This window comes from Nicotiana sylvestris, chromosome 11 (genome assembly GCF_000393655.2).
Source record: "Nicotiana sylvestris chromosome 11, ASM39365v2, whole genome shotgun sequence".
Lineage (NCBI taxonomy): Eukaryota > Viridiplantae > Streptophyta > Magnoliopsida > Solanales > Solanaceae > Nicotiana > Nicotiana sylvestris.
Genome location: NC_091067.1, coordinates 71,871,618 through 71,894,142, shown reverse-complemented (window position 1 = coordinate 71,894,142; position 22,525 = coordinate 71,871,618). Strand labels below are relative to the sequence as shown.

The window sequence follows — 22,525 nt, the reverse complement described above, 5'->3', positions numbered from 1 at the left end:
AGGTTTGTAATTTTAGCAATTCATGATGAAAGTGATGTGTTGTGAAATTTGCAAAGATGATAAAATTAGAGTGGCTTCAATATGATTTCTTATATTTTCTTCTTTATTTGTATCGTCTCGGTTTTTACTTTGTTAAAGATACTATACATTCATAATTTTTTGGTTTAGGAAACTCTAACAGTCATTGCAAAAATAAAGCTTTTATGGGTATTGAGTGGAGATCAGATCTTCAACAAGAGTCTCATTTTTTCCGAGATGTCTTTCATTTAGTTTCTTTTATAATATGTTTATCCTAAATTCTATTATTTAATGTATTGAAGTTTACCTTTTGCAAAGATTTGTGAAAGATTAGAGTTTAAAATTATGCAGTTTATGCGAGGAAAAAATGTTCAAGTTCCTCACATTGGAGGTATATTGTGCAATTTTCAAGTTTTCATGTGTAGAAAGGTAAACTATAGTGACTATACTTTTTAGAAGTAATTTATGTGTCATTTCATATGGCTCATCAACTACATCAAATTCAAAAAGTTTATCTACTTAATAAACTTACGGAGAAATTTTTTTTTGTGATACTTACACCAAACAAAAGTCATATTGTCAGTGCATGAATTGATTGAATTATTCTTTTTGCAACAATTGATTAGCTTCCACTTTATGATTTCTTCATAGAGTTGGTTACCAAAATTTTTAACATTAAGCATGGATCAATTCAATTTTGTATTTCACCGAGGGTTTTCTCAAAAGAACTAGGATTTTAAATATGGCATTATTTAGATTATAGGTAATTCTAACTGGAAAAAATAATTGTCGATAAAATAAATAAGAAAAATGCACAAAGTAAGAGATAGAAATACTGACGATGTTATACTTTAATTTTAAAAATAAGATGAAGTAAATCAAAAAATATTATTGATTATCGATAAATGATCGTGGAAATTTATTGAAACAATACACTTTAATACGTTCAAATAAACCCGACAATAATTTAATATTCTTTTATACGATCCGCGCATCGCGCGAATACATATAGTAGTTAGATTTAAATTCATAATTTTAAAATTATAATAAATTCAATACTAATATAAAGGTTGAAATCATGAATTAGGCATGAAGGCTGGTCACTAAAAACTAAAACAAAGATGCTAAAAAAGTTGTATAACTTTTGCACAGCACCCGCATTATGTTAATAAAATTTGTGTGGGGTTGGGACACGAAAGCATATCCTCAATAGGTTACTTTACAAGCGAAAAGCTCAAGAAAGGAGAAATCAAGAAAGGAGAAAGCCTTTTCTGCTTTAAGAGTAGTAGTGTTAGTTTAAGATTAATATAGCCCGACATAATAACGACATTCTGAGGCCAGATATGAACAAAATCAACAGAACAGTGTGTGCTAAATGCAAAGTTGAGAAACAGTGAAGCCTTTCTTCAAAGGCAATTGCATTTTTGCATGACAACACTTTGTCTACACCTCCCACCACCACTAACTACTAAAGTCCTTCTCACTAATCTTAATTTACTCAGCTTGTTACTACTCAAAAAGCTGTGGGATCCAATAGCAATTTTACCTGAAAAGTTGATGTCATGCAGGTGCGGATTCAGGATTCAGGATTTGAGGCTTATGAGTTCCTACTGTAATTTCAAATTAATATGCAATAGTATTTGGGTTCATAGTTAGATATTTATTAATATTTAGTGAATTTCTTAATATAAATACATGGTCTACGCAAGAATCACTAGTTCCCGGAAACTTGTATTCAATGCTCTAGGTCCGCCCTTGATGTCATGTAGTTAAGTCCTTGGCACTCTTCATGACTCAATTGAACCTTCCCACTCCCACTCTTAAAGTAAAAAAAGCACAAAATATTTGGTGATAACTCCAACTCTGATGGCCACATCATCGATCCAATTACATCTAAGGACGTTCTTCCCATGCAGTGACACTATATAAATGAACACTTTCTTTCTGGCCTGATCTCTCAATGCCAGTCTCCTTTTACTAGATTTTTTTTGTTTAACTGGACTCTCACACCCACAGAAAACAGCAAGGATCTGCACAATCTCCCGCGTCCTTTAGAACATAGAATCTGGAACTTTAAATTTTTAACCTCTTTTTTTCTCCTCTATTTAGCTTCATCTAACCATGAATAACCACAATGTCCAAGTTTGTTCTTACTGCTATAAAGCTGTAGTATTAACATGCCTTGTCATTGTAGTCTTCGCGCCTGGAATTTCAGGTGAATGCACTTGCAACATCAAAGTTGATCAACCGCGAAACACCAAAAACAGTAGTGTTTCCCTCAGATACAGACTCATATCAATAGTTTCAATACTGCTTGCTGGTGCAATTGGGGTCAGTCTCCCACTTTTGGCAAGGAAAATTGAAGCTCTGAGGCCCGAAAATGATATTTTCTTCATGATCAAGGCCTTTGCTGCTGGTGTCATTCTAGCCACTGGCTTCATCCACATATTGCCTGATGCATTTCAGACACTAACATCACCTTGCCTGCAAGGCATGAACCCTTGGGGGAAATTCCCTTTCACAGGTTTCTTTGCCATGGTCGCCTCTATTGGATGTTTGATGATTGATACATTTGCAACGAGTATTTACCAAAAGAGGCACTTTCACATAGCTAAGCAGGTCAATATTGCGGACGAAGAAGCAGCTAGAGATGATATACAGCACAGTCATAGTCATACCAGCCATGTCCATGGTCATGCACATGGGGCGACATATTCCATCGGATCTGATCAAGAATTGATTCTGTCTGAAAATATACGAAATCGCATCATATCACAAGTAAGCTCCATGAGATATGTACTGCCACAGAAGAGGTTAAACTAAGAACATGCATTTAACATTATGAACTAATGTGATTACCGCTGCTTAATCAGGTGTTGGAGCTAGGAATTCTGGTCCACTCCATAATAATTGGAGTTTCCTTAGGTGCTTCACAAAATACCCAAATGATAAAGCCTCTATTGGTTGCTCTGTCATTCCACCAATTCTTTGAAGGCATGGGGCTTGGAGGCTGTATTTCACAGGTACATGATCTCTAGAAGTATTTTAATTTGTATACTATATAAAGTTTTTGACAGAATCAAAGAATATTCCAATAACATAAAGCTGACGAAGAGCTTAGGTTGGCATAAAAATAAGTGACTCGAAAAGTTTTTAATTGTTGACGACACCTAATATATATTACAATACATCTCTCTTGGTTGCATTTTCCAGGCAAAATTCAAGTCTGTATCAACAGCAATCATGGCAGTTCTTTTTTCTCTCACAACGCCAGCAGGAATTGGGATTGGGATCGGAATATCGAGGGTGTATAATGCCCATAGCTCTATTTCTCTAATAGTCGAAGGGATTCTGAATTCTGCATCTTCAGGGATTTTAATCTACATGGCCCTCGTTGATATACTAGCATCAGATTTTATGAATCCAAAGATGCAGAACAATGTCAGACTTCTATGCGGGGCACACATTTCACTTCTTCTTGGAGCTGGGTGCATGTCTGTGATGGCTAAATGGGCATGAATAATATTTCAACAAAATGCTTATGTTGACATTCTTTTTTGTTTACAATCTGAAAGCAGGTCGGGTAGGAACTCAGTTGTATTAGTTTCATTAATATAGCTCACTATCATTTCTTGAATAAAGGGCTATCATCAATATATCTATTACGTATTTAAAGAGTACCAGGAAATTTTGATTAGTAGTTGTTAATGATAGAACTAATAAAGTATAGCAAGCTGCTAGTAAGATATCAATAAGAAGTGACACATACCTAAAAGTTACACCAGTGAGCAGAGAACTTCAGCAGTATCGTGCTCCTGACTTGCAAATTATCCAATATCCACCACTCTAATCAGCAGTTCCAGCACTGACAGAATTAGTGGCTGGCCCCCCAACACCCCTCCCCCCCCCCCCAAAAAAAAAAAAAAAAAACAAAGGGTGGGGAAAGAAGGCAAAGAATTAAAAACAGTAAAAGTCTGGAACCAGAAATAAAGGCAAATGGGCAAGATAATCCATTAATTTAGGAATTGAATTAACTATGTCCCTCAAATATTACATAGAACATAAAATGTCCAAGTTTGTAAATTAAGAGAACTTCAGTCCACCAAACATATTTTGTTAACGTAACAGAATTTAGTCAATGTTTCTGCTAACCCCAACTGCAGACTACTTTGCTGACAGCTTCGCTGCTACAACTGGAACTGAACTCAGTCCCTATCTAAAAGGATGGTGCCAAGGATTATTTGGGAACTAAGGTAATCCAACCCTTAAACTTTAAAGACTATTTTGGCCATTTTATCCACTCAGTTGATCAGAAAATACCCAGTCCACCTTACTCAAGAGTTATAGGTTCATGAATAATTGCCTTCACAGTATCGGTCATCCCCATTGAACTGAAACCATCGTCCTTGATGTAAAAGTGATGCAGCACTTTGCTCATTTTCCAAAACAAATCCTTGCAAGCACGTGGAACTATGCTGCCCTCTCCTTGCCCCTCTCCTTGCAAAACCAAGTTCAGGAGTTCTCTCCTTTTGATTTCAATTGTACGGCTCAATTCTCCAATGGCTGCTTCCTCACTTACGCTGTCATTCCCATGAATGACGCTCAAGGCTACAGCATTTAGTTTTCCATCCTTAGACTCTCTCTGCAAAAATATTTTAAGAGATCAAATAACTTAGAAAATGACGAAGCAGCAAGGGAATGTCTGGTGCGGAATAATGAAGCATATATATACCTCAAAACTCCTGATGTCATTAAGAAGGCGACCGCAAGTGCTCATTAACTTGAATAGACTGTGGTATTCGGGGTGTTGCACAACATCATTTGGGAGCTTGGGCCCAACAAAATAAAGTGCCGGGAGGACAATTGGTCCTAAGGCAAATGATACATAACCATTGGCGATATATTCGTCCATAGTTGGCACAGACATATCTCTAGCCCATTCAGCTTCTCTTAACATAGCATTCAGTAGATTCGACCACTGCAAACATAATTTTAACTTACTCATAAAATAATCAAAAGATTAACTGCAAGAATTTTCAACTTGATTTTCCAAACACAATTTGAAATTAGATAAAAACACTGGTAAACAAAGGATATTGGCGAATCTTGTAATACTGAAAGGAACCAATTGCTCAATTGCTGAGGGATACTGTTTATGTGACAGAAAGAGCATCTTGAGTTCGACCTATATGGTAAACTATGGTGACACTAGAACATCTGTCAAAGAAACCTGGATGAAACATGGTTGAATGTAAATATGTGCCCAAAAGCAAGGCAGTTATGCCAAAGGTACATTAACCAAGTATCAAGACGAAGAAAGTTGTCGCACAGGACCAGCAAATTGGATAAAATGGGAAACTTGGATCCCTAATAAATGTGTCATAAAAAATTTCTCTTCTTAGCACGGGTAGGGCGTGAGTTGATATATAGACAAAGCATAACTAGCAGATTAAAGGTCCACTTCTTAGAGCTCACTGCTGAGAGGAAGTGGTTGACGTCATTATTTTATAAATGTAATAGGTGGATATTAATCTTGGAAAGTCATAAACTCAACCAGGTATAGTTGTAAACGGTAAGGGAAGCGAGAGTTTACTGAAGAAAGATAAAATACTACATTGAGTTCCGTAGTTTTAAACTTTGATGCTGCATCATCTATCAGTTTTTTTTCTTGGGTTAATTTATATTAACCTCCCTTCTACATTTACATAGTTTAGGAGATCTCCCTCTTAAGTTTAAAAATGCAATAACCTCCCTCCTAGTGCAATTTTCATTGCAAAACTCCTCCTCTGTTAGTAAAGAGTTTGTCTGACCATTGGATTCGAATAACCAAACCAACTAACCTGATCTTAATCTATACACCTCATCTGATTAACTCATTTATCTTGAAAATTAGTTTCCTCACTGGGATCAATTCATCGTGTCAGATGCAATTGATTCATGAGTCATGACAGATTAGAAACATAAAGAACTTCCAATATTAAAAGATACACCTGAGAAAATAGAGTACTTATTTTAATAATAAGCATGGTGAAAATATATGAACATTAACGGTTTACTTTATGAAACATGCAGTGCTAAAGAATCTTTATCTCAATATTTACATTCTTCTAAAGATGACTGTATCTATATCATAACATTTGACCCAGTAACTATCATAGGGTCAACAATATTCTTCCTTGACTCAAGTGATTTTACTAATCCTTTGATCATTTTTAAGTTAAGAAATATGTCGTTGGTATAGTTTTTTCCGTACTTTCTAAATATATAATTTCTGTTTTCAAAAGATAAACAAACCAATGTCCGACCCCAGACTAAATCTTAACCAAGATAAATGACAGTGTAATTGACATTTTCTTTTTTTGTGTTTTACACTTTAATTTGGCATGACATGCCCTATGCCAGAAAAACAAAAACCTCGATTGGCATGCCATGCTGCAAACAGTTTAGAATATGTGGGAGAATTAAGCAATATGAATGTCATAGAGTGCAATATCTCTATTAGTTATAAAAAAGGTAAAGAGTCTTACAATATCAGTTATGTCTCTTGTCACACTACGTGCTTGCCACTTAAATGCCTCATCTCCAATCTCACAAATAGTGCTGTGAAGCGCTGAAAATATGATGCCCACTTTCTCCGAACAGCAGTCAGTGCTAATATCTACATCCCACCTGCCAAAAAGACCAAGGGGTTTGAATAAGACGACACTGCTGAAATCACCAAGGAATATTTATAACAATGAAAATATGACAGGAGACATGTACTTCTTAAACAACTGAATTAGGTTATTCAATTCTTCCATAGAACCTCCAACATCAAAGAAGTCATCAACCACGGTAGTAAGTACACCATTCTTGGCCCATGACATGCGGGCATCAGATAGTTCAGGATGAAAAATTGTGGCTGCAGCAGAAAAGTAGCAGTATGCAGACTTCTCTCTGGCAAACTTCAATTTGTCCAATCTGTTTCGTATTAACCACCTGTTACCACAAACACTCAAGTCTGCACATCAGGAAAAGTATAGCACAAAGAGAGCTCTTCACCATTTGATATCATAACTTCCTCAACAAGGTAGAGACCAACTCGTTGGCAAGTAATAAGGAAAACAGAACCAGGAAACCTATAAGACTAAAGGTTGCATATAAGTTAAAATCAACTTTCTTTTTGTTAATTTCAGAAGTTATCGAAAGGAAAGAAGTTAAATAAGGAAAAGAAAAAATATCTGGGAGATGTAATATGTGGTTTAAGCTTTTCCAGTTTGATTTAATAAATATACCATCTCTGATCTGACTATTGTAAAACAACTAGTGACAACTGACAACTGGTTCCATAACGATGATCAAGGTTCAAAAAGATACGAACCTCTCAAGTTGTTTTAATTCTTTGCGATGAATAGATTGGCAAAAGTTGAAGTCTTCTACCGCCAGGGTTAAGAAATCTTTGTTGCCAAAATTTGATGAACTGTCCCAAAAAGGGGAAGAATTGAGTAATTGACAAAAGGGAGAACATATAACCAAAAAAGCACAAGATCAGTCCTTGAGAAAATTGACAGAAGTTACCAGTATGAAGTTTTTAGGACTCTTGTATTATCTATGTCATAGTGCTCTATATTTCTCCTGTTGGCTATCCGTTCTAACTTCGCATGAGAAGGAAACTTGAGAACATCATCCACCTAAAATAAGTAACAGTAGCTAGCTCAAAGAGACAATAACAATGAAATCTGAGCTGACCATAACACAACTTATGGCAAATACCTGTTCATGGATCTGTCTCATACGTATGCTTGGAGGATAAACCTCACTTGCCAGTCGCTGTCTAAGAAAATGTAAGGACGAGTTCAATTTCTTAGAAACAGGTTGATCAGTAGCAATAATCATTTCTAACGCTTGATACAAATCCAACGTAGTATATATGTCCTTCAAATGTCCACCACAGTGCTCCTGCTCCAGAAACTGAGCTACAGGATCTGTAATGTACACCTAACTCGTCAAAACTATTTGAACAACAAAAAGTATTCTAAGAAAACAAGCTGATACGATTACAAGTCATTGAGGTACCAGAGGAGACATTGTATCCATATACGCGCAATATCCTGAATGACATGGCACAAGTGGAAGCATTTGTGAAGATTTCTTCCTCCCCCTGCAGCCAACATCTTTTTTTTTTGTTGGCTAATGTCATTGACTTGTAGAAGTAATAACTTACGATGTGTAGGCTTGGAGAGAGTCAATCTAACAGAACTAATATTGTTGTACAAGCGCAAGAGTATCTGTGATTTTGAAGGTTACCGGTAAGTTTCATCCAGTACACTCTGAATTTCCTCAGCAAAATGGCGACAAATACCCAATTTATTGAGATTATCGACCATACAAAGGCGTCCATGTATATCTATTGGACAGATAGCTGGAACTGAAAGGTCGATAGGCATTAGATAAGTTGCTCAAGATGCCATAAAAACTTTCACGATATAAATAAATGTGCAAAAACTTACCGGCATTCCCAAACTTTTCCAATGCATGGCGAAGGTAATTGAGGCAACAAGAATCATAAAGGTGAACAAGAGAAGCAGCTGTAGCAGATGGTGAATTGAACAATGATCCATTCTTCCTTTGATATTTCATAACCATCTTCCAGTCTTGAAGTTCTCCCATTCCCTCTGACACATAAGCGAGGTAAGGATTAAGCTCCAATGAGCTGCTGTTGTACAATCTAACATGAAGAAGGAATCTTCAATGAAAATACAGACAAGCTGAGGTGAAAATGAAATCAGAATGCTATAATGTTTTCTCCAAAAATTGCTTTTCTTTCTTGATGAACTTTGATTTTCTCATTGAAGCTTAGTAAGTTAGCTAGGAGAATCTACACGATGCCCATCTCTTTTGCAAGTTTTGAACAGGTCAATTATCCTCTCAAGATGCAATATATATTTTAAAACACTTAGCTAGCCCCAATCCGATAAAAGCGAAATTAAAATTATATAACTAGAGCCCACTTTTAAGTTCATTTAGAAAAGTAGATATAATGTTACAACATCTTAATGACTAAAATCTACCTTTTGAGCTCGATATCCCTTTTATGAAGCAGCTCATTAAACACGCTTGATTCTAAATGAAGCTTCAGAGGTAACTCTTTAGCATATTCAAGCATGCCAGTGAATATGACATCAAATCCAATCGGAGAATATTGGTCCTCGTCAGTTGCAGAAGAAAAATTTAACTCGATAAAACGTAACCCTGCAACATGCATTGCTTCAGTCTGATGAACATAAAGGAAAATTTCAGGTAAAGAACAATCTAATCCATACCCCTGCTGATTAATTCTTCACCGACACCCCATTTTTGGAGTGCAAGGACACATGCCAAAGTAGACGAAAGAACATCTTTAAGTAATGAGGGTCGGTGATGCGGAAGCGCCCATGATCCATCTTCCAGTTGATTCTGCAACACCCAGTCAAGGCACTCAGGGAAACATGGGACTTCAGCTGAATGTGGAGAAGGGACCATTGCCACCCACGCCGTGTCGTATGAAGAAACAGAAATTTCAACTTTATGGAACAGTTCCCTAATTCTTTCCTTGGTCGCTTCATTGCTCTGCATTCAGTTTTACAAGATTAATTATCTCAACTGATAGAGTGTGAGCGTGTGTTGATTAGTGGGAAACATACTTGAAGAGCAAAATCAGTTGATGGTGCTGTTTGGGTGGAATCAATTAGACAAGCTGCCAAAACAAAGAAATGAACGTTAAAGAAGACAATGAGAAAAGCGTGATACGTAATCACTTCCAACGCAACTGATATTATATACATGTCACTTTTCCTCGTTATATTTCAAACTAAGTGAATTTTGCGTAAAGGAAATAGCAGTAGTTGTAGGTAGTAGGAGTACTACTTACCAGAGGAATGGGACGGTAGGGTGAAACCCAGGCGACTAGCAGTGTTGAATTTGTTTGTGACAGTATTTGTTCCGTTAAGGGAATGAAACCTCCGAGGTTTAAGAACTACTATAAATCCAAAATAAAGTAGGCCTGAAATTTGATTAAAAGTGTAAAGGAAAAGAGAAGCGCGAAGAGAGCAAACCTGAAAGATAAGAAGAGGCGGAGGCGGAGGCGGAGGCGGAGGCGGGAGGAAGGCGATGGGTTTTATTAGTAGAAGAAAAAGTAGTAAAGCAGGTGGCAGTGGTAGCAGGCGAAAGAGGCATGATTATTGATTGCTGCTGGTGGAATAATGGAGGATGAGCGCGTCTATTTGTATTGGAGTGCTTATTGTTGCTGTCTGTGGTGGTGGTGGGATCAATTATCAGACAAACTAGAGGTCAGTGCGAGTCCCTTCAGTCATGACACCTGTTCACTCCCACACTATTTACTCCCTTTACTTAGTCCAAAGTTTACCCACCCTTTAAACAAATAATAAATAAAGATTAATTGATGTATATTTTTAATAGATTAGAGAAAATAATATAAATTGAGTAATTAATACTATGAGCATAACAAGAAAAAAAATTATCTTTTCTTAATATGCTAAAAGTGACAAGTAAAAGTGAAAATCTATGTTTAATGTTACGTATAAAAGGTAAGAAAATCTTTCAAATTTAAATATTCAAAAGATATCCATATTTCACTACTTAAATACTAAAGAAAACTAATACATTATTAATAAATTCATAACTAAATTTATAAAAACGTAAACTCTAAGGCACACATTTTAAAACTACTAGAAGATTAACAGCTTGTTTGGATGGTTGTTACGTATCGTTTCATAATGTATCGTATCGTATTGTATTGTATTGCACTGTATCGTTTGATGAATATAATATTTGGATAGATTATGTCATGCTGTCGTTTTATGATATCACACGCCAACAATATGAAGAATAAACTTGCAATATTCCAAAAAATATATTATGATACGGTATATAACAAGGTAGGGTAAATGATAAAATAAAATTATTTAATAATAATAAACGGTGAGATTGAAAGAAAAAGACAAGGTAACGACGCGACTACACCAAATCGGTCGTTACATAAAGTGACACAATTTCATCGTTACGTAACGACGGATTTAACGATACGATACAATAAAATTTAAGTAACAATCAAAACAATCATAGTATTTAAAGTAACAATACAATACAATATACTCCCTCCGTTCATTTTTACTTGACACGTTTTGACTTTTTACGCCCCTTAAGAAATAATAAATGAAGTACATAATTTACTATGATACACAAATTAATTGATGCATATTTTGTTAGATTTGAGAAAATGATTTGAAATGAGTAATAAATATTGTGGATATAATAGGAAAAAAATTTGTCTTCTCTTGATATGCGTAAAATGATAAGGAAAAATAAAACTTTATTTTTAGTATACATGCCAAGTAAAAGTGAACAGAGGGAGTAATAGGTAACAACCATACAAACAAGCTGTTAATGAAGACTAGAACACAAAGGTTCAACTTTACTTAAGAGAAGTGCTTGAGCTTCATACATTTAACTCTTCAAGAATTTTTCTTAGCCTTAGAAATATGGATTCATTTTTACTGAAATCCAAAAAGGAGAATGAAATAGATAAAAAAAAAAGTTACAGTAATAAATAATTTGTCCAAGCATAAATCTACGAAGTTTTTATTTAGTCATCTTTGGTTTACTATAATTTTTTCTCGTACAATTTGATGTATTTGCACAAATACATTAAATGCACTACTCAAATGCACCCACAACATTTTTTTCCCTTTTCCTTCCGGTGTAGCACTTAATTAGTAGGCATTTGAAAATTGAAGAACATATATTTCATTTGAAAAAATATTGTATTTTTATGAGAGAAAAATATTGTTTACTTAAAAAAGAAATAGTTTTACAAACTTGAAACTCATCTTCAAAATCTTTTAAAAATCATCTTCAAAAATTTTTAAAAATCATCTTCAAAAATTCAATCCAATAATGTATAACCAACAATATTTTTAAGATGAGTTCGAAAAAAAAGAAAATTTCTCAATCAAGTCCCAAGATGCTTGCTTCAGTAGATATTGCGAAAATTATTATGTAAGAAAGTATAGTCTTGGTTTAATTACTTGCAGATTTTACTTCTCATATTCGAAGGGACATAATTGTTGATTCTATATTATTTTATTTTGAACGTAAGGAAATTAACCAAATACAACTTCAAAAATTTTAAGGAATTGTAGATACCTCTAAAATTTTATCTTACTTGGGAAATTTCATGTTGAAAAACATATTCGTCAACGGGATCTTATGTTGCCACAAGCAGAGTTCTCTTACAATAAGTCAAACAACTGTTAAATATCTATTTGAGGTTATTTATGTCAAATTATCAATCAATCCTTTGAATCTTCTCCCTTTGCAAATTATTTGTGAGTTCAATTTGAAAGTACAAGAGGGGTGAATTATTTATTTTAAAAATTAGTTGCTACCAGTTGACTAGTTTTTTAATTAGTCGGCTAGATATAACAACTTGATAACAGTAATGATAAAATTCAAGATGCAGATATTAATTGCAGGAATTAAAGACACCGGAATTTTTATACTGGTTCGGATTCAATGTGAATCATAGTCCAGTCCTCTTGGGTTGCAAGGGAGTTCTCTTTCAGTAAATGAGTTTCTCAAGTACACAATGATGGTATGATCTACACTGATAGCTCAGTTCCTATATCACTCATTTCTTTTGATATAATGTCTCACCAGTGTTGGTCTCTCTTTCTTCTCTAACTTGTAACACAACATGTATAGTAGAGCTATAATGTTTGTTTGTAGTAGAACAAAGAGAGGGTATTTGGTTCGATCAAAATATATGTGCTAAGGTACAAATACAAGTTTAAATACTTTGAGAGAGGCTTGAATTATGGAGAGATTTGCCAACCCAAGAAATTTGATCCTTGAAAAGCGATCGATTCTTTCCAAGAATAAGGTTATTCAGGAAAGGCTCTGTCTTGACGATAGGCTATAATGACTTCCCTTATGCATAATCATTGAATCTTGATCCTTCCAAATTTAGATACTTGATTGGTTTTCTTGCAAGATCTTCGATACTCTTGATTGATTTGATTCCTTCAGTTTAGCCTTAATTGATTCCGTCAGTATCAATGATTCCTTGAATCTCGTCTGCCTTTCTTGATTTTCTCTGATTGATTCCGTCAATATTATATGTCATCCATGAGTTCCTTGATCTTTGATGATTGATTCCTTCAATCTTGAATGATATCCATGAGTTCCTATACAAAGAACAAATATATTAATTTCATCATTAAAATCAGATCTAACAATCTCCCCCTTTTTGATGATGACAAAATAATATATATGTATAAACATCAGTTGACTTCCCTATATTTTACTCCCCCTCAATAAGAGTAGTTGACTTTGTCTGGTGATAGTTGTTGACGCGCATGTAGTCGACTTCTTCTGCAAGTTCTATGACTCCCCCTCAAAAAGTTCCAAGCTGACTTACCCTTCAGTAAACTTATTCTTGTATGTACCTGTACAATACATATATTTTTTCTCCCCCTTTTTGACATCAAAAAAGAGGAAATAAAAAAACACAACATACGAAAGCAGGGTTTATAACAGGATGTGCTGGCAGAGTTATAGCAAGACAAAAGAAAACAAAACAACAAAAAAAATTATCCACTGACTAAATTTTTCAGTCCAAAAACAGGACACAAAAAAAGTCTTAAACTTCCATATTAAAGATGCAGAAAATATGTAAGAGTATTGCAGATTGCCTCTTTCAGTCGATTAAAGGTGGCATTGGCTGAAACACTCATTCCATCAAGCCTGTCATGAACCTCCTTGAATGCCTTGATAGCTTTTTCCCTTACTCTGAGAACCGCAAACATCAGACCTTGTTTCTTTAGAGATAGAATGAATAGTACCAACAGTGGACTGAGTGGCAATGAAAAGATTTTTGATTGCAGAGAGCTGATTGTCAATGGCACTAAGCTTTTCAGCAAGGTCAGAGTCACTATGGCTAAGATGGGAAGCAGAAGATTTGGGTTTGGAGTCTGTTTGAGCATTCTTGACTTCTCCTTCTTGTTTCTTAACCAATGAGCCCTTCACACACACATACCCTATACTTGCAAAAGCTCGAGAGTTATAAGATTTAGAGACAGAGGTAAAGGGATATGCAAATATGGGAATATTGTGAGCTTCCAGAATATGAGTGATGGCCATTCTATTGGGTAGACCGGTGGGATCATCTGCAATTTCAATCATAAAATTGATGACCCAGGAGGACACCTTGATTTTGAGTTTGGTCACAAGGTAGTAGACCAGAAAGGCGTATCTTTGAGAGAAGGTGGAGAAAGAGCCAGTATGAGGAAATGGAGTGGTTGCAACAATGTGGGCCAGAACTCGAGTCTCGAAACTAACATCACTAGGACCTAACTGGTTTGGGAGAGATTCAGACGGACACTCAGCAATACGCCTTTTAGCTTGATCAAAAGAAACTTCAAAATCATTGTGCCAGGAATTTTTGAAAAGCATGGGGGAAACCAGAACACTTACACTGAAAGATCAAATCAAACATGGCATAATCAAGAACAATACGCTTTCCTAACACCAAAGATTCCAACTTATCAGACTTACTGGAACGAAGATTGGCGTAAAACATTCTCACTAGGGGTTCATAGACTTTAGGCGGAGGAACAAAAAAGAACTTGGACCACCCTTGATAAATGAAAAGATATTTCACCTTACAATTTAGGTCTTCCATGTCATCAAGGTTGACTACCCTCTCATGAGCAATAGGCTTGTCTTTTAGGGCGATGAAAAAGTCCGTATTTGGAGAATCCCAGAAATTTAGGTCTGACTCTTGGGAAATAGAAAGATCTATTTTTGATTTCTTTGGAGTGAAGGAAATAAGGGGTTCTTCCATAGGTCTTTTTCCCAAAGCTTTTTTTCCTAAGGGGTGAGAATGATCAGAAAAATCCGCCTGAGAAGAGGCAAACCCCTCAGAATGATCGGATCCTAGGTCTACCTGTTCAAGGGGCTGAGAAGGGGGTTTTGCTATGGAGCAAGTGCTCTTCCTAGTAGAGGCAGAGGGATTTTTGGTGTGTTTGGCCATTGAAGAGAATTTTTGTGTGGCAAAGCTTCGGAGAAGGGTTTTTAGGCTATAGAGATGATGGAGATTGAAAAGAAGTTTCAGCATTAAAAGGAGGATTTCTGACGGTTGAGTACAGAAAAGGAAAAGGCGTTAGTTGCTCAAGGCTTCTTTTGTGATCAACCTCAAATACTGGGGGGCATCCCCCCGGAAGGCCACCTACTCGGAGAAGCCAAGATACACCAAACGGGGGCTCGATAGGAAAATAATGTACCGGGCTAAATGGTCGAACGAACCGTGTCCGTATAAAATAACCGGGCCCTTAACAACAAAGACATGTATACTTGTACCAAGTACTCAAAGAATACTTCCCAAAAGCATTTTGCGTTTCAAGGAAGCTCGACATTTTTTGCAAAAAACGGCCTCAGAGCCAAAAAACATCCCGAATACTCGGGGACTGACGTCAACAACTCGAAACAGTACGACCCCCAAGTCGAAGCTTCAAACTCGTAAGCCCTCAATGAGGCAACAACGAGATCACAAAACAACTCCAGAGCCAAAAACATCCCGAACACTCGGGGACTGGCGTCGAAAACTCAAGGCCACATAACCTCCGGGTCGGAAACTCCAAAATCGCAAGCTCTCAATGAGGAAATACCAAGTTCACAAGTAATGGCTACCGAGCCAAGAAAACCTTGATGACTCAAGGACTGCCGTCAATCACCATCTCCATCGACCTTTCAAAACCCAAGGCTGTAAGGCCACATACGGGCAACCTCGGTCTTGTAAGACCTATATAAGGCAACAACAATATTTGTAAGATCTCAAGAAATGCATGAACTATACTTATACCAAGTATCCAAAACTATAAGACCTCAAAGGCATGTAAAACTTGCAAGACCTTACTAAAGGCATAAACCGGATCTCAAAGTTTAGGCTATATATCGAACCTGTAAGACCCCTAAAAAGGCATACCCTCGATATAGACGCCGAAACTACTTCACTCGAGACTTAAAGTCTCCGGCCAAACACAAATGACTCCGGTCACAAGGCTATACCAGCCAAACTAACACGACTTGGGGATGCCCGACCGTCGCTATAAATCACAGGCCTTCAATTACTTCGAATATACTTCAGAAAGAACCGGTTAAACAGGCTACCCTCGACATAGGCAAAAGAGCTTCGACCATGTCATCTCCTAAACATTGGCTTCGAGATACTCAACCTCTGAGCCAAACCTCCCGAGTTGCTCGATCATCACCATATAACGACTCACAATCGAGGTTTTTATTAATTTGTAACATTATTTCAAAAAAATCCTTATCGAGGGAAAAACAAAGCCTACATAAAAGGTCGCATCGACCCAAGGCGTAAGAGCCACTGTCGCCAGCCCACATACATAAAAGGTCGCATCGACCCAAGGCATAAGAGCCATTGTCGCCATCCCAGATACAAAAGGTCGTACCGACCCAACGCGTAAGAGCCTAAGGGCCAGCTCTAAATTCAAAAACTTGAGGGTCGAATGAGCTTGAGTCGAAACCCAATTCAGAGACTGAACCCAAAATAGTTAACTAAATATGCCTAAGAGCAAAAGCGTAAGAGCCATTGTCACCAACTTATACTAATATGTCGCATCGACCAAGCGCGTAAGAGCCAACGGGCCAGCCTAACGAGCCCCAGGGGATACCACGAATCTAAGGATTCCTCTCAACTCAAAGACTAGTTCATCTGGCTAAAATCAAGGCAAAAAGAAATGCAGGATAAACAAAACCGTGAGGTTTCCTCTTTATACATACATGCGAAAAAATACGAGCTCCATTTACTACATACTTGGAAAGTACTATATACAGAAACAGAAAAAGAAATATACGTGCCCCTTGGGGACTATGGCCCGATGGCCCCATCCTCGCCATCCTCGCCATCGGACAGAAGGAATTTACCATCGTATTCTTCCGCCTTCACCTGCTTGATCTCTTTCGAGAGGTCGAAGCCCCTGGAATGAATTTCCTCGAGGGTTTCCCTCCGAGATTTACACCTCACGTACTCTTTATTATTGCTCTCACGATCAAGAGCCTTCCTCAGCTCAACTTTAGCATTAGCAGTGCCCTTCAAATATGCCACCACTTTTTGGTCAGCCTTAGTGCGGCTCATTACAGCCTCAGCCTGGGCATTCACAACCTCGGCCTTCGCCTTCAAGAGCTCAAACTCGAGCCTTGTGATCATATTTGCTCGGACAGAATCGTTCGCACGAGCATTCCGAATTTGCACCTCGAGGGCAGAAGCCTTAGCCAAAACACCCTCCCTGGCTGTAACTTGGGATCTACCTGAGCCTTCAACTCATTAAACTCACGTCTGACCCGACCAACTTCGCCCCAAAGTCGTTCCAGCTCCTCCGTTTTGCTCTCCAACTGAAATATCAAAATATTAATCTCCGAAAATGAAAGGGGGAGCATACATCAACACAAAATTCAGGTTACCTGTCTTTCGAGGTAGCTTTCGCAGTTCCGACTTCGATCCGCCTTACGCCGCAGGTATACCAGCTCACCTTCCTTTCTCGTACAAAGGAGCCTAAGGGATTTCTCCCTATCCAAAGCTTTCCGCAGCCTGGCCTCATGGCGAAAAAACTCAGATTTAAGCTTGTCAAAGGCCTGCAAAAGAAAATTCAATAAGAAAGGGAGGGCGTGAAAGCAAGGTAAGCCTATACTAGCTACCAAAGCTTACCATAAAGCCAAGCCGCTCAACCTCACCAAAGGCCGAGCCAATGTCCGATGGCCTAGTGTCCCCCAAAGTGCCTTTGGTAAGAGAAGAGGAAGGTGTCGTATGACCCTTGTCCCTCGAAGTACCTTCAATGGGGACGGGAAATGTTCTTTCAAAAATAGAGGCCTCCGAAGCCGAAAGATCGGCCGACTCGCCTCTTTTGAACCTTAGAGAAGGACTCGCGCCGCCGTGAGCATCCTCACACCTCAAAAACTCTTTCCGTTTATTATCGATCCTCGACCCCGAGGTCGGCAATCTCTCCTCCTCCCCCAAGGGGCACGGCCTCATCTCGGAAAAACCTCCAACACCTGCGGCGACAGAGTTAGTGCGCTGAAAAGAAAGTACCTTACTGAGGAAACGAGCCACTGAACACCTACCGTGACGCTTTGCCTCCCATCTCCCCTTGGAAAGGTCTCGCCACTTACGCTTATCATAGGTCGAACAAGCTTCCAGCTTGTGGGACCATTCAGCCAGATCAGAGACCTCGTTCGACAACTAAGGAATCGCTACAAAAAATGAAATAAAAGATGCCTTTATGGAACTCGCCTCCTGTTGATACCCAATTTTTCCCTATATGTTTTCAATATGAAATATACCTTCAAAATAGCATATATAAGCATGTCCAAGGTTTTTATTATTTCTCATATAATTTTAAAGGTTTAAATTGATTTATTTTCTCTTTGTTTATCCATAAAATCCCCAATAATTATTTCCAAAATTATTTTTTTGATAATTCATCTATTAGATTTCTATATTTATGCCAAAATATGTCTAAGATAATTTTTACATATTTTTATAATTATATTTAGTATTTTAAAGCTAAATTGAACATAATTGCAATGTTAGCCCTTTTAGGATTTAATTATATTTTATATGCATAAAATTGGATCCTATATTTTTTAAATTGCTAATTATGTATTATAAATTATTTTAGTATTTTAAAATTATTTTTAGAAATTATCTACTATTTTCTATAAATTAAATAGGGAAAAACTGGTTATTTAACTTATAGCGAAAATTGGCTTTCAATTCTAGCCCAAACCCATAGACCCCTAACACAATTAAAAAAAAACAACCGGACCCAAGCCCAAACCCAAACCATTCCCGGCCCAGACCTGAGTTAATCCTGATCGTTGATCAATTTTGATCAACGGTTCGGATTCACTCTTACCATATTAAACCCTAAAGACTACCCCCCATCTCTCATTTCTCCCTCTCATTCTCTCTCAACCGGTCTCTTATCTCCCTCTCTCTATCTCTGGTTCTCTCTAGCACCTCCTCTTCTCCCATCCTCTCTGATGTACCTTATCCACCTTCTTCGGTCATCTCCTTGCTGGAATCCATGGTGTTCTCGCCACCTACCAGCCTTATGGATCTCTCTTGAATGTATGTCATCGTTTTGAGGCCTTCAAGTGAACCAGAGGTGGTTCACTCGCCTCCCATGGTTTCTCATGCCATTTTCCGGCCATCCATGGCCGTTCGAGTAAGATCTAGGACTCTTCCGGCTAAAACCGGTAAAATTTTAAGGTTTTCTCACCTTCTCTGGGTTCTTCGAAACCCTAACTCTAAAGATTTTCTGATTTTCTTTTAGATCTGTATATATCATGGGCTTTTGGTGTTTTTCTCAAAGGTTTTTCCCGACTTTTTCAAAGCGACTTTTCGTCTTCAAGACTAGGGTTTCTTAACCCCTTTCTTTTTATGACTTCCCCTTTGATTTTTAGTACTATCATATGATTTTACTATGTTTGAATGGTTTATTTATGTTTTTCTTCTACATGATTCATCATGTTGAAAACACTAATTATTTTGGTTTTATCCGGGTTCTAGAACTATCTTTATTTATTTGATTCGATCGATTTCTTAATGATTAGACCATTTTCTTTGTTTATCTTGACCAATTCTAAGTTCTTACCGCTTTGAACTCAACTCTGTTAAAAGCCTTAATTTCTTAAAGATTTTCTTCATTTGTTACTGTGAGTCTTAAAGGTTTTCTTTACTTGTTTCTGCGTGTTGACCTGACCTTCTTTACCTGTTGCTATATGCTGGATTGGTTTCTTCACTCTGGTTCTATGTGTTAGCCATGACTACTTGACTTTGTTAAGTTTCTATTGATTACCATGCTTCGAGTGGGTTCTTTTTGGTCCTTAGCCTACTCGTGTCACTTCTGTATAATTGTGTTCATCTAGTTTTTTCATCTCTTGCTTTTTTTTTGTCGATATGGCTGACCTTGCATGTCTAATACGCCTGTGCATTCTTCCCTATTTATATGTCGAAGTGCAGAATCATGACTCCCTCTTGATTGATCCTGATTTCCTTAAATTACAATTTGATTGCAAGGTTTTCTTATAAACCCCTAAAATTTTACTCGTTTGTTTAAGTTGATTGATTCCATTCCCTTATTTGCTGTGGTGCTTCATTCTTGCTGAATCCTTTCCTCAAATTAATATATTTTGTACTTAGACTCAATCATATGCTCTATACTTTTACTACCCCTTATTTGGTAAAAACCAATCTTTCTCAAATTGATTTTTTTTCCTTAATTATCCCTGTTGGTATCCGTTTAAGCTGTAATTCCTTGATTAAAGGGGAGTACTTGTATTAATTGGATTCTAATTGTGATTACTTCCATAATTGTGCTAAACCTTTACTTGTTATCTTATTTTCTACCTATTTTTCAAAGCTATAAATACCCTAAGTCTTTCATTAACAAGACACCAGACTTGGCTTTCAAAAACCCCTCTCTTACTTAAAGAAAAATTCTGTGTTATTCTGCTACTATTGACCGGCTGCAGGCCAAGGATAATCATCTGTAAATCTTGGTTCCTTCATTTTGTTTACCTCTATCTTCACTGGTATGTCCTAGTTTAATTTAAAGCCTCAACAACAACATGTTTCTATTCCTGCTTTAGTTTCTTTTATTTCTGGTCTGCTTGTACTTGTGGTCTTGTTGTGAAGTTTGTATCTAAGCATGCTGATATGATTCCCCTACCTTTAAATTCATGTAATTCAAGTATGCATGGACGATTGTATTCTTTTACCCACTGTGCACTTGCCATTTTATATATCCCAAATCCCCTACCCTTCTCTATGTGTTTCATGACTGGGTTGTGATTATACCAGTGTCCAACTATCCCTAAGCATGTCCCTACTAGTCCTAATACTCTTGCTGAGGTCAGGTGTCTGTAGTCAATATATATGTATCCCAAAATCCCCTTTTCCCCATGTGCGATTACTAAATTCATCCACTTGCTATGTGTGGTCTTACCCTGAAGTGTTTGAACTCTGTCTTACTAATACACCTTCTTTTAACCCTCTCTGTTACTGATTTCTTTCAAAATGGACCTGTGAGTTTTGTTTTTAAACAAACTCCTTTCAAACATGTGTCTTGCACTTTCACTATACTCTTAGAACACTAGGTTCTGCCCCTTTTGTGTGAGCCTTGCCTTGGGACCCTTGAGTTCCCTCTGAACTTGGACACATGAAAGATGGCCTTTTCACACTACACCTACTCTGTCTTCGCTATGAAATCTGAGTGTGAGCACTATCCGGGATCCCTTGAGGTCCTTAGGGAACTCTGACACACCTAGATACGAGGAAAAGCTATGAAACCATCTTGGCACTTGAGGTGGTTGATTATATAACTCAGAGAGGAAGTCCTAATCAGGCTTTCTATAGTGTAACTTTTTATTTTTCATTGCTACTTTTGTAATTCATTTCGATATTGGTCTGTAATAACCTGTTGTAAATAAGTATTGGGGTTGACTAGTGAAAAGGGATGGGGTAAATATGCATGCTATAGTTGTCAAGGGTAGAAAATATGTTATTAGGGTTACATTCTTAATTGCGCAATAGAAACCATGCTTAGGGTTCATACATGCATTAGAAATCATGCTCTTAGGTCCCATATTTCTTGCTAATCTATGATTTATGTCTATCACTTAGAAATCCTTCTCCTAGGACGATAACAACATTGGCATAAATGCTATTACTCTTGTACTTTAAGAAGTCTTACTTCAATAATTCTGCAACTCTTGAGTGCATTTAGAAATCATGCCTTAGGGATTCTATTTTTTAACAATCCTGCCATCTGCATGTGCATATTAAATATCATGTTCTAGGATCCTGTTTGTATTTTGTTTAAGACGCCTAGTTATTGATTCATGAAAAGGTAAATAATAAAAAAAAAAGTAATCTCACATTGTGATGCTTTTCTGAATAAAACTGGTAATAATCCCTGCATTCTTAGATTCGTATCAATTAGAACAACATGCTCTTGTGGTAAAATAATTTCCAAACTGTTTTAATAATTCTGAATAACTGCTGCATATTATTTTACGCCTAGGCAAGCCTTAGGCAATCAACTTTAAATAAAACCAGAACCGTCTATGTGATTAGTGTTTAATTATCAACTCTTAAATCAGTAGGCAAGCCTGATTCAGACTTCTTTTCTGAGTCATATAATAAATGTGCTTCTGCTGTTATCACTTAGATACCATGCATAGGATTTAAATTCAGATTTTAATTGTGTATGAGTCATGATGTCTATGTACATTGCCTGTGAAGGTATATTTGAGCCTTTTGTTTGTCTTCCCTACTCCCCTTAATTGAAGTCCTACTTGTCATTGTATGTCGCCTTAGTATTTTGCCTTTAAACCTAAGGGTCTGCCTAGAACCTCCTTCTTATAGGATAGGAGTCCTATATTC

The 22,525-nt window shown here is 37.0% G+C and overlaps 2 protein-coding genes across 3 annotated transcripts; one reads left to right on the top strand and one right to left on the bottom strand.

Annotated features, from left to right (window-relative positions):
- The first annotated feature begins 1,729 nt into the window (after positions 1-1,729).
- Positions 1,730-3,674, top strand: LOC104222494 (zinc transporter 1-like). The gene is made up of 3 exons (XM_009773722.2): positions 1,730-2,796; positions 2,892-3,041; positions 3,232-3,674. The coding sequence occupies exons 1-3, from the start codon at positions 2,140-2,142 to the stop codon at positions 3,535-3,537; spliced, it is 1,113 nt and encodes a 370-aa protein (XP_009772024.1). The 5' UTR covers positions 1,730-2,139; the 3' UTR covers positions 3,538-3,674.
- Positions 3,675-4,005: 331 nt separating this feature from the next.
- Positions 4,006-10,312, bottom strand: LOC104222495 (ent-kaurene synthase TSP4, chloroplastic). 2 transcript variants are annotated; one of them, XM_009773725.2, is made up of 15 exons: positions 10,092-10,312; positions 9,908-10,015; positions 9,681-9,733; positions 9,321-9,606; positions 9,069-9,249; positions 8,508-8,725; positions 8,305-8,425; positions 8,074-8,171; positions 7,771-7,982; positions 7,576-7,688; positions 7,379-7,477; positions 6,781-6,996; positions 6,546-6,687; positions 4,751-4,996; positions 4,006-4,660 (listed from the first exon to the last, which is right to left on the bottom strand). In XM_009773725.2, exons 1-15 carry the CDS (start codon positions 10,210-10,212, stop codon positions 4,349-4,351), a joined length of 2,526 nt encoding a protein of 841 aa, XP_009772027.1. In that variant the 5' UTR covers positions 10,213-10,312; the 3' UTR covers positions 4,006-4,348. The 2 variants fall into 2 exon arrangements, with proteins under 2 accessions (XP_009772027.1, XP_070018610.1); XM_070162509.1 differs by having other exon boundaries at positions 9,908-10,012; positions 10,092-10,305.
- Positions 10,313-22,525: the final 12,213 nt, after the last annotated feature.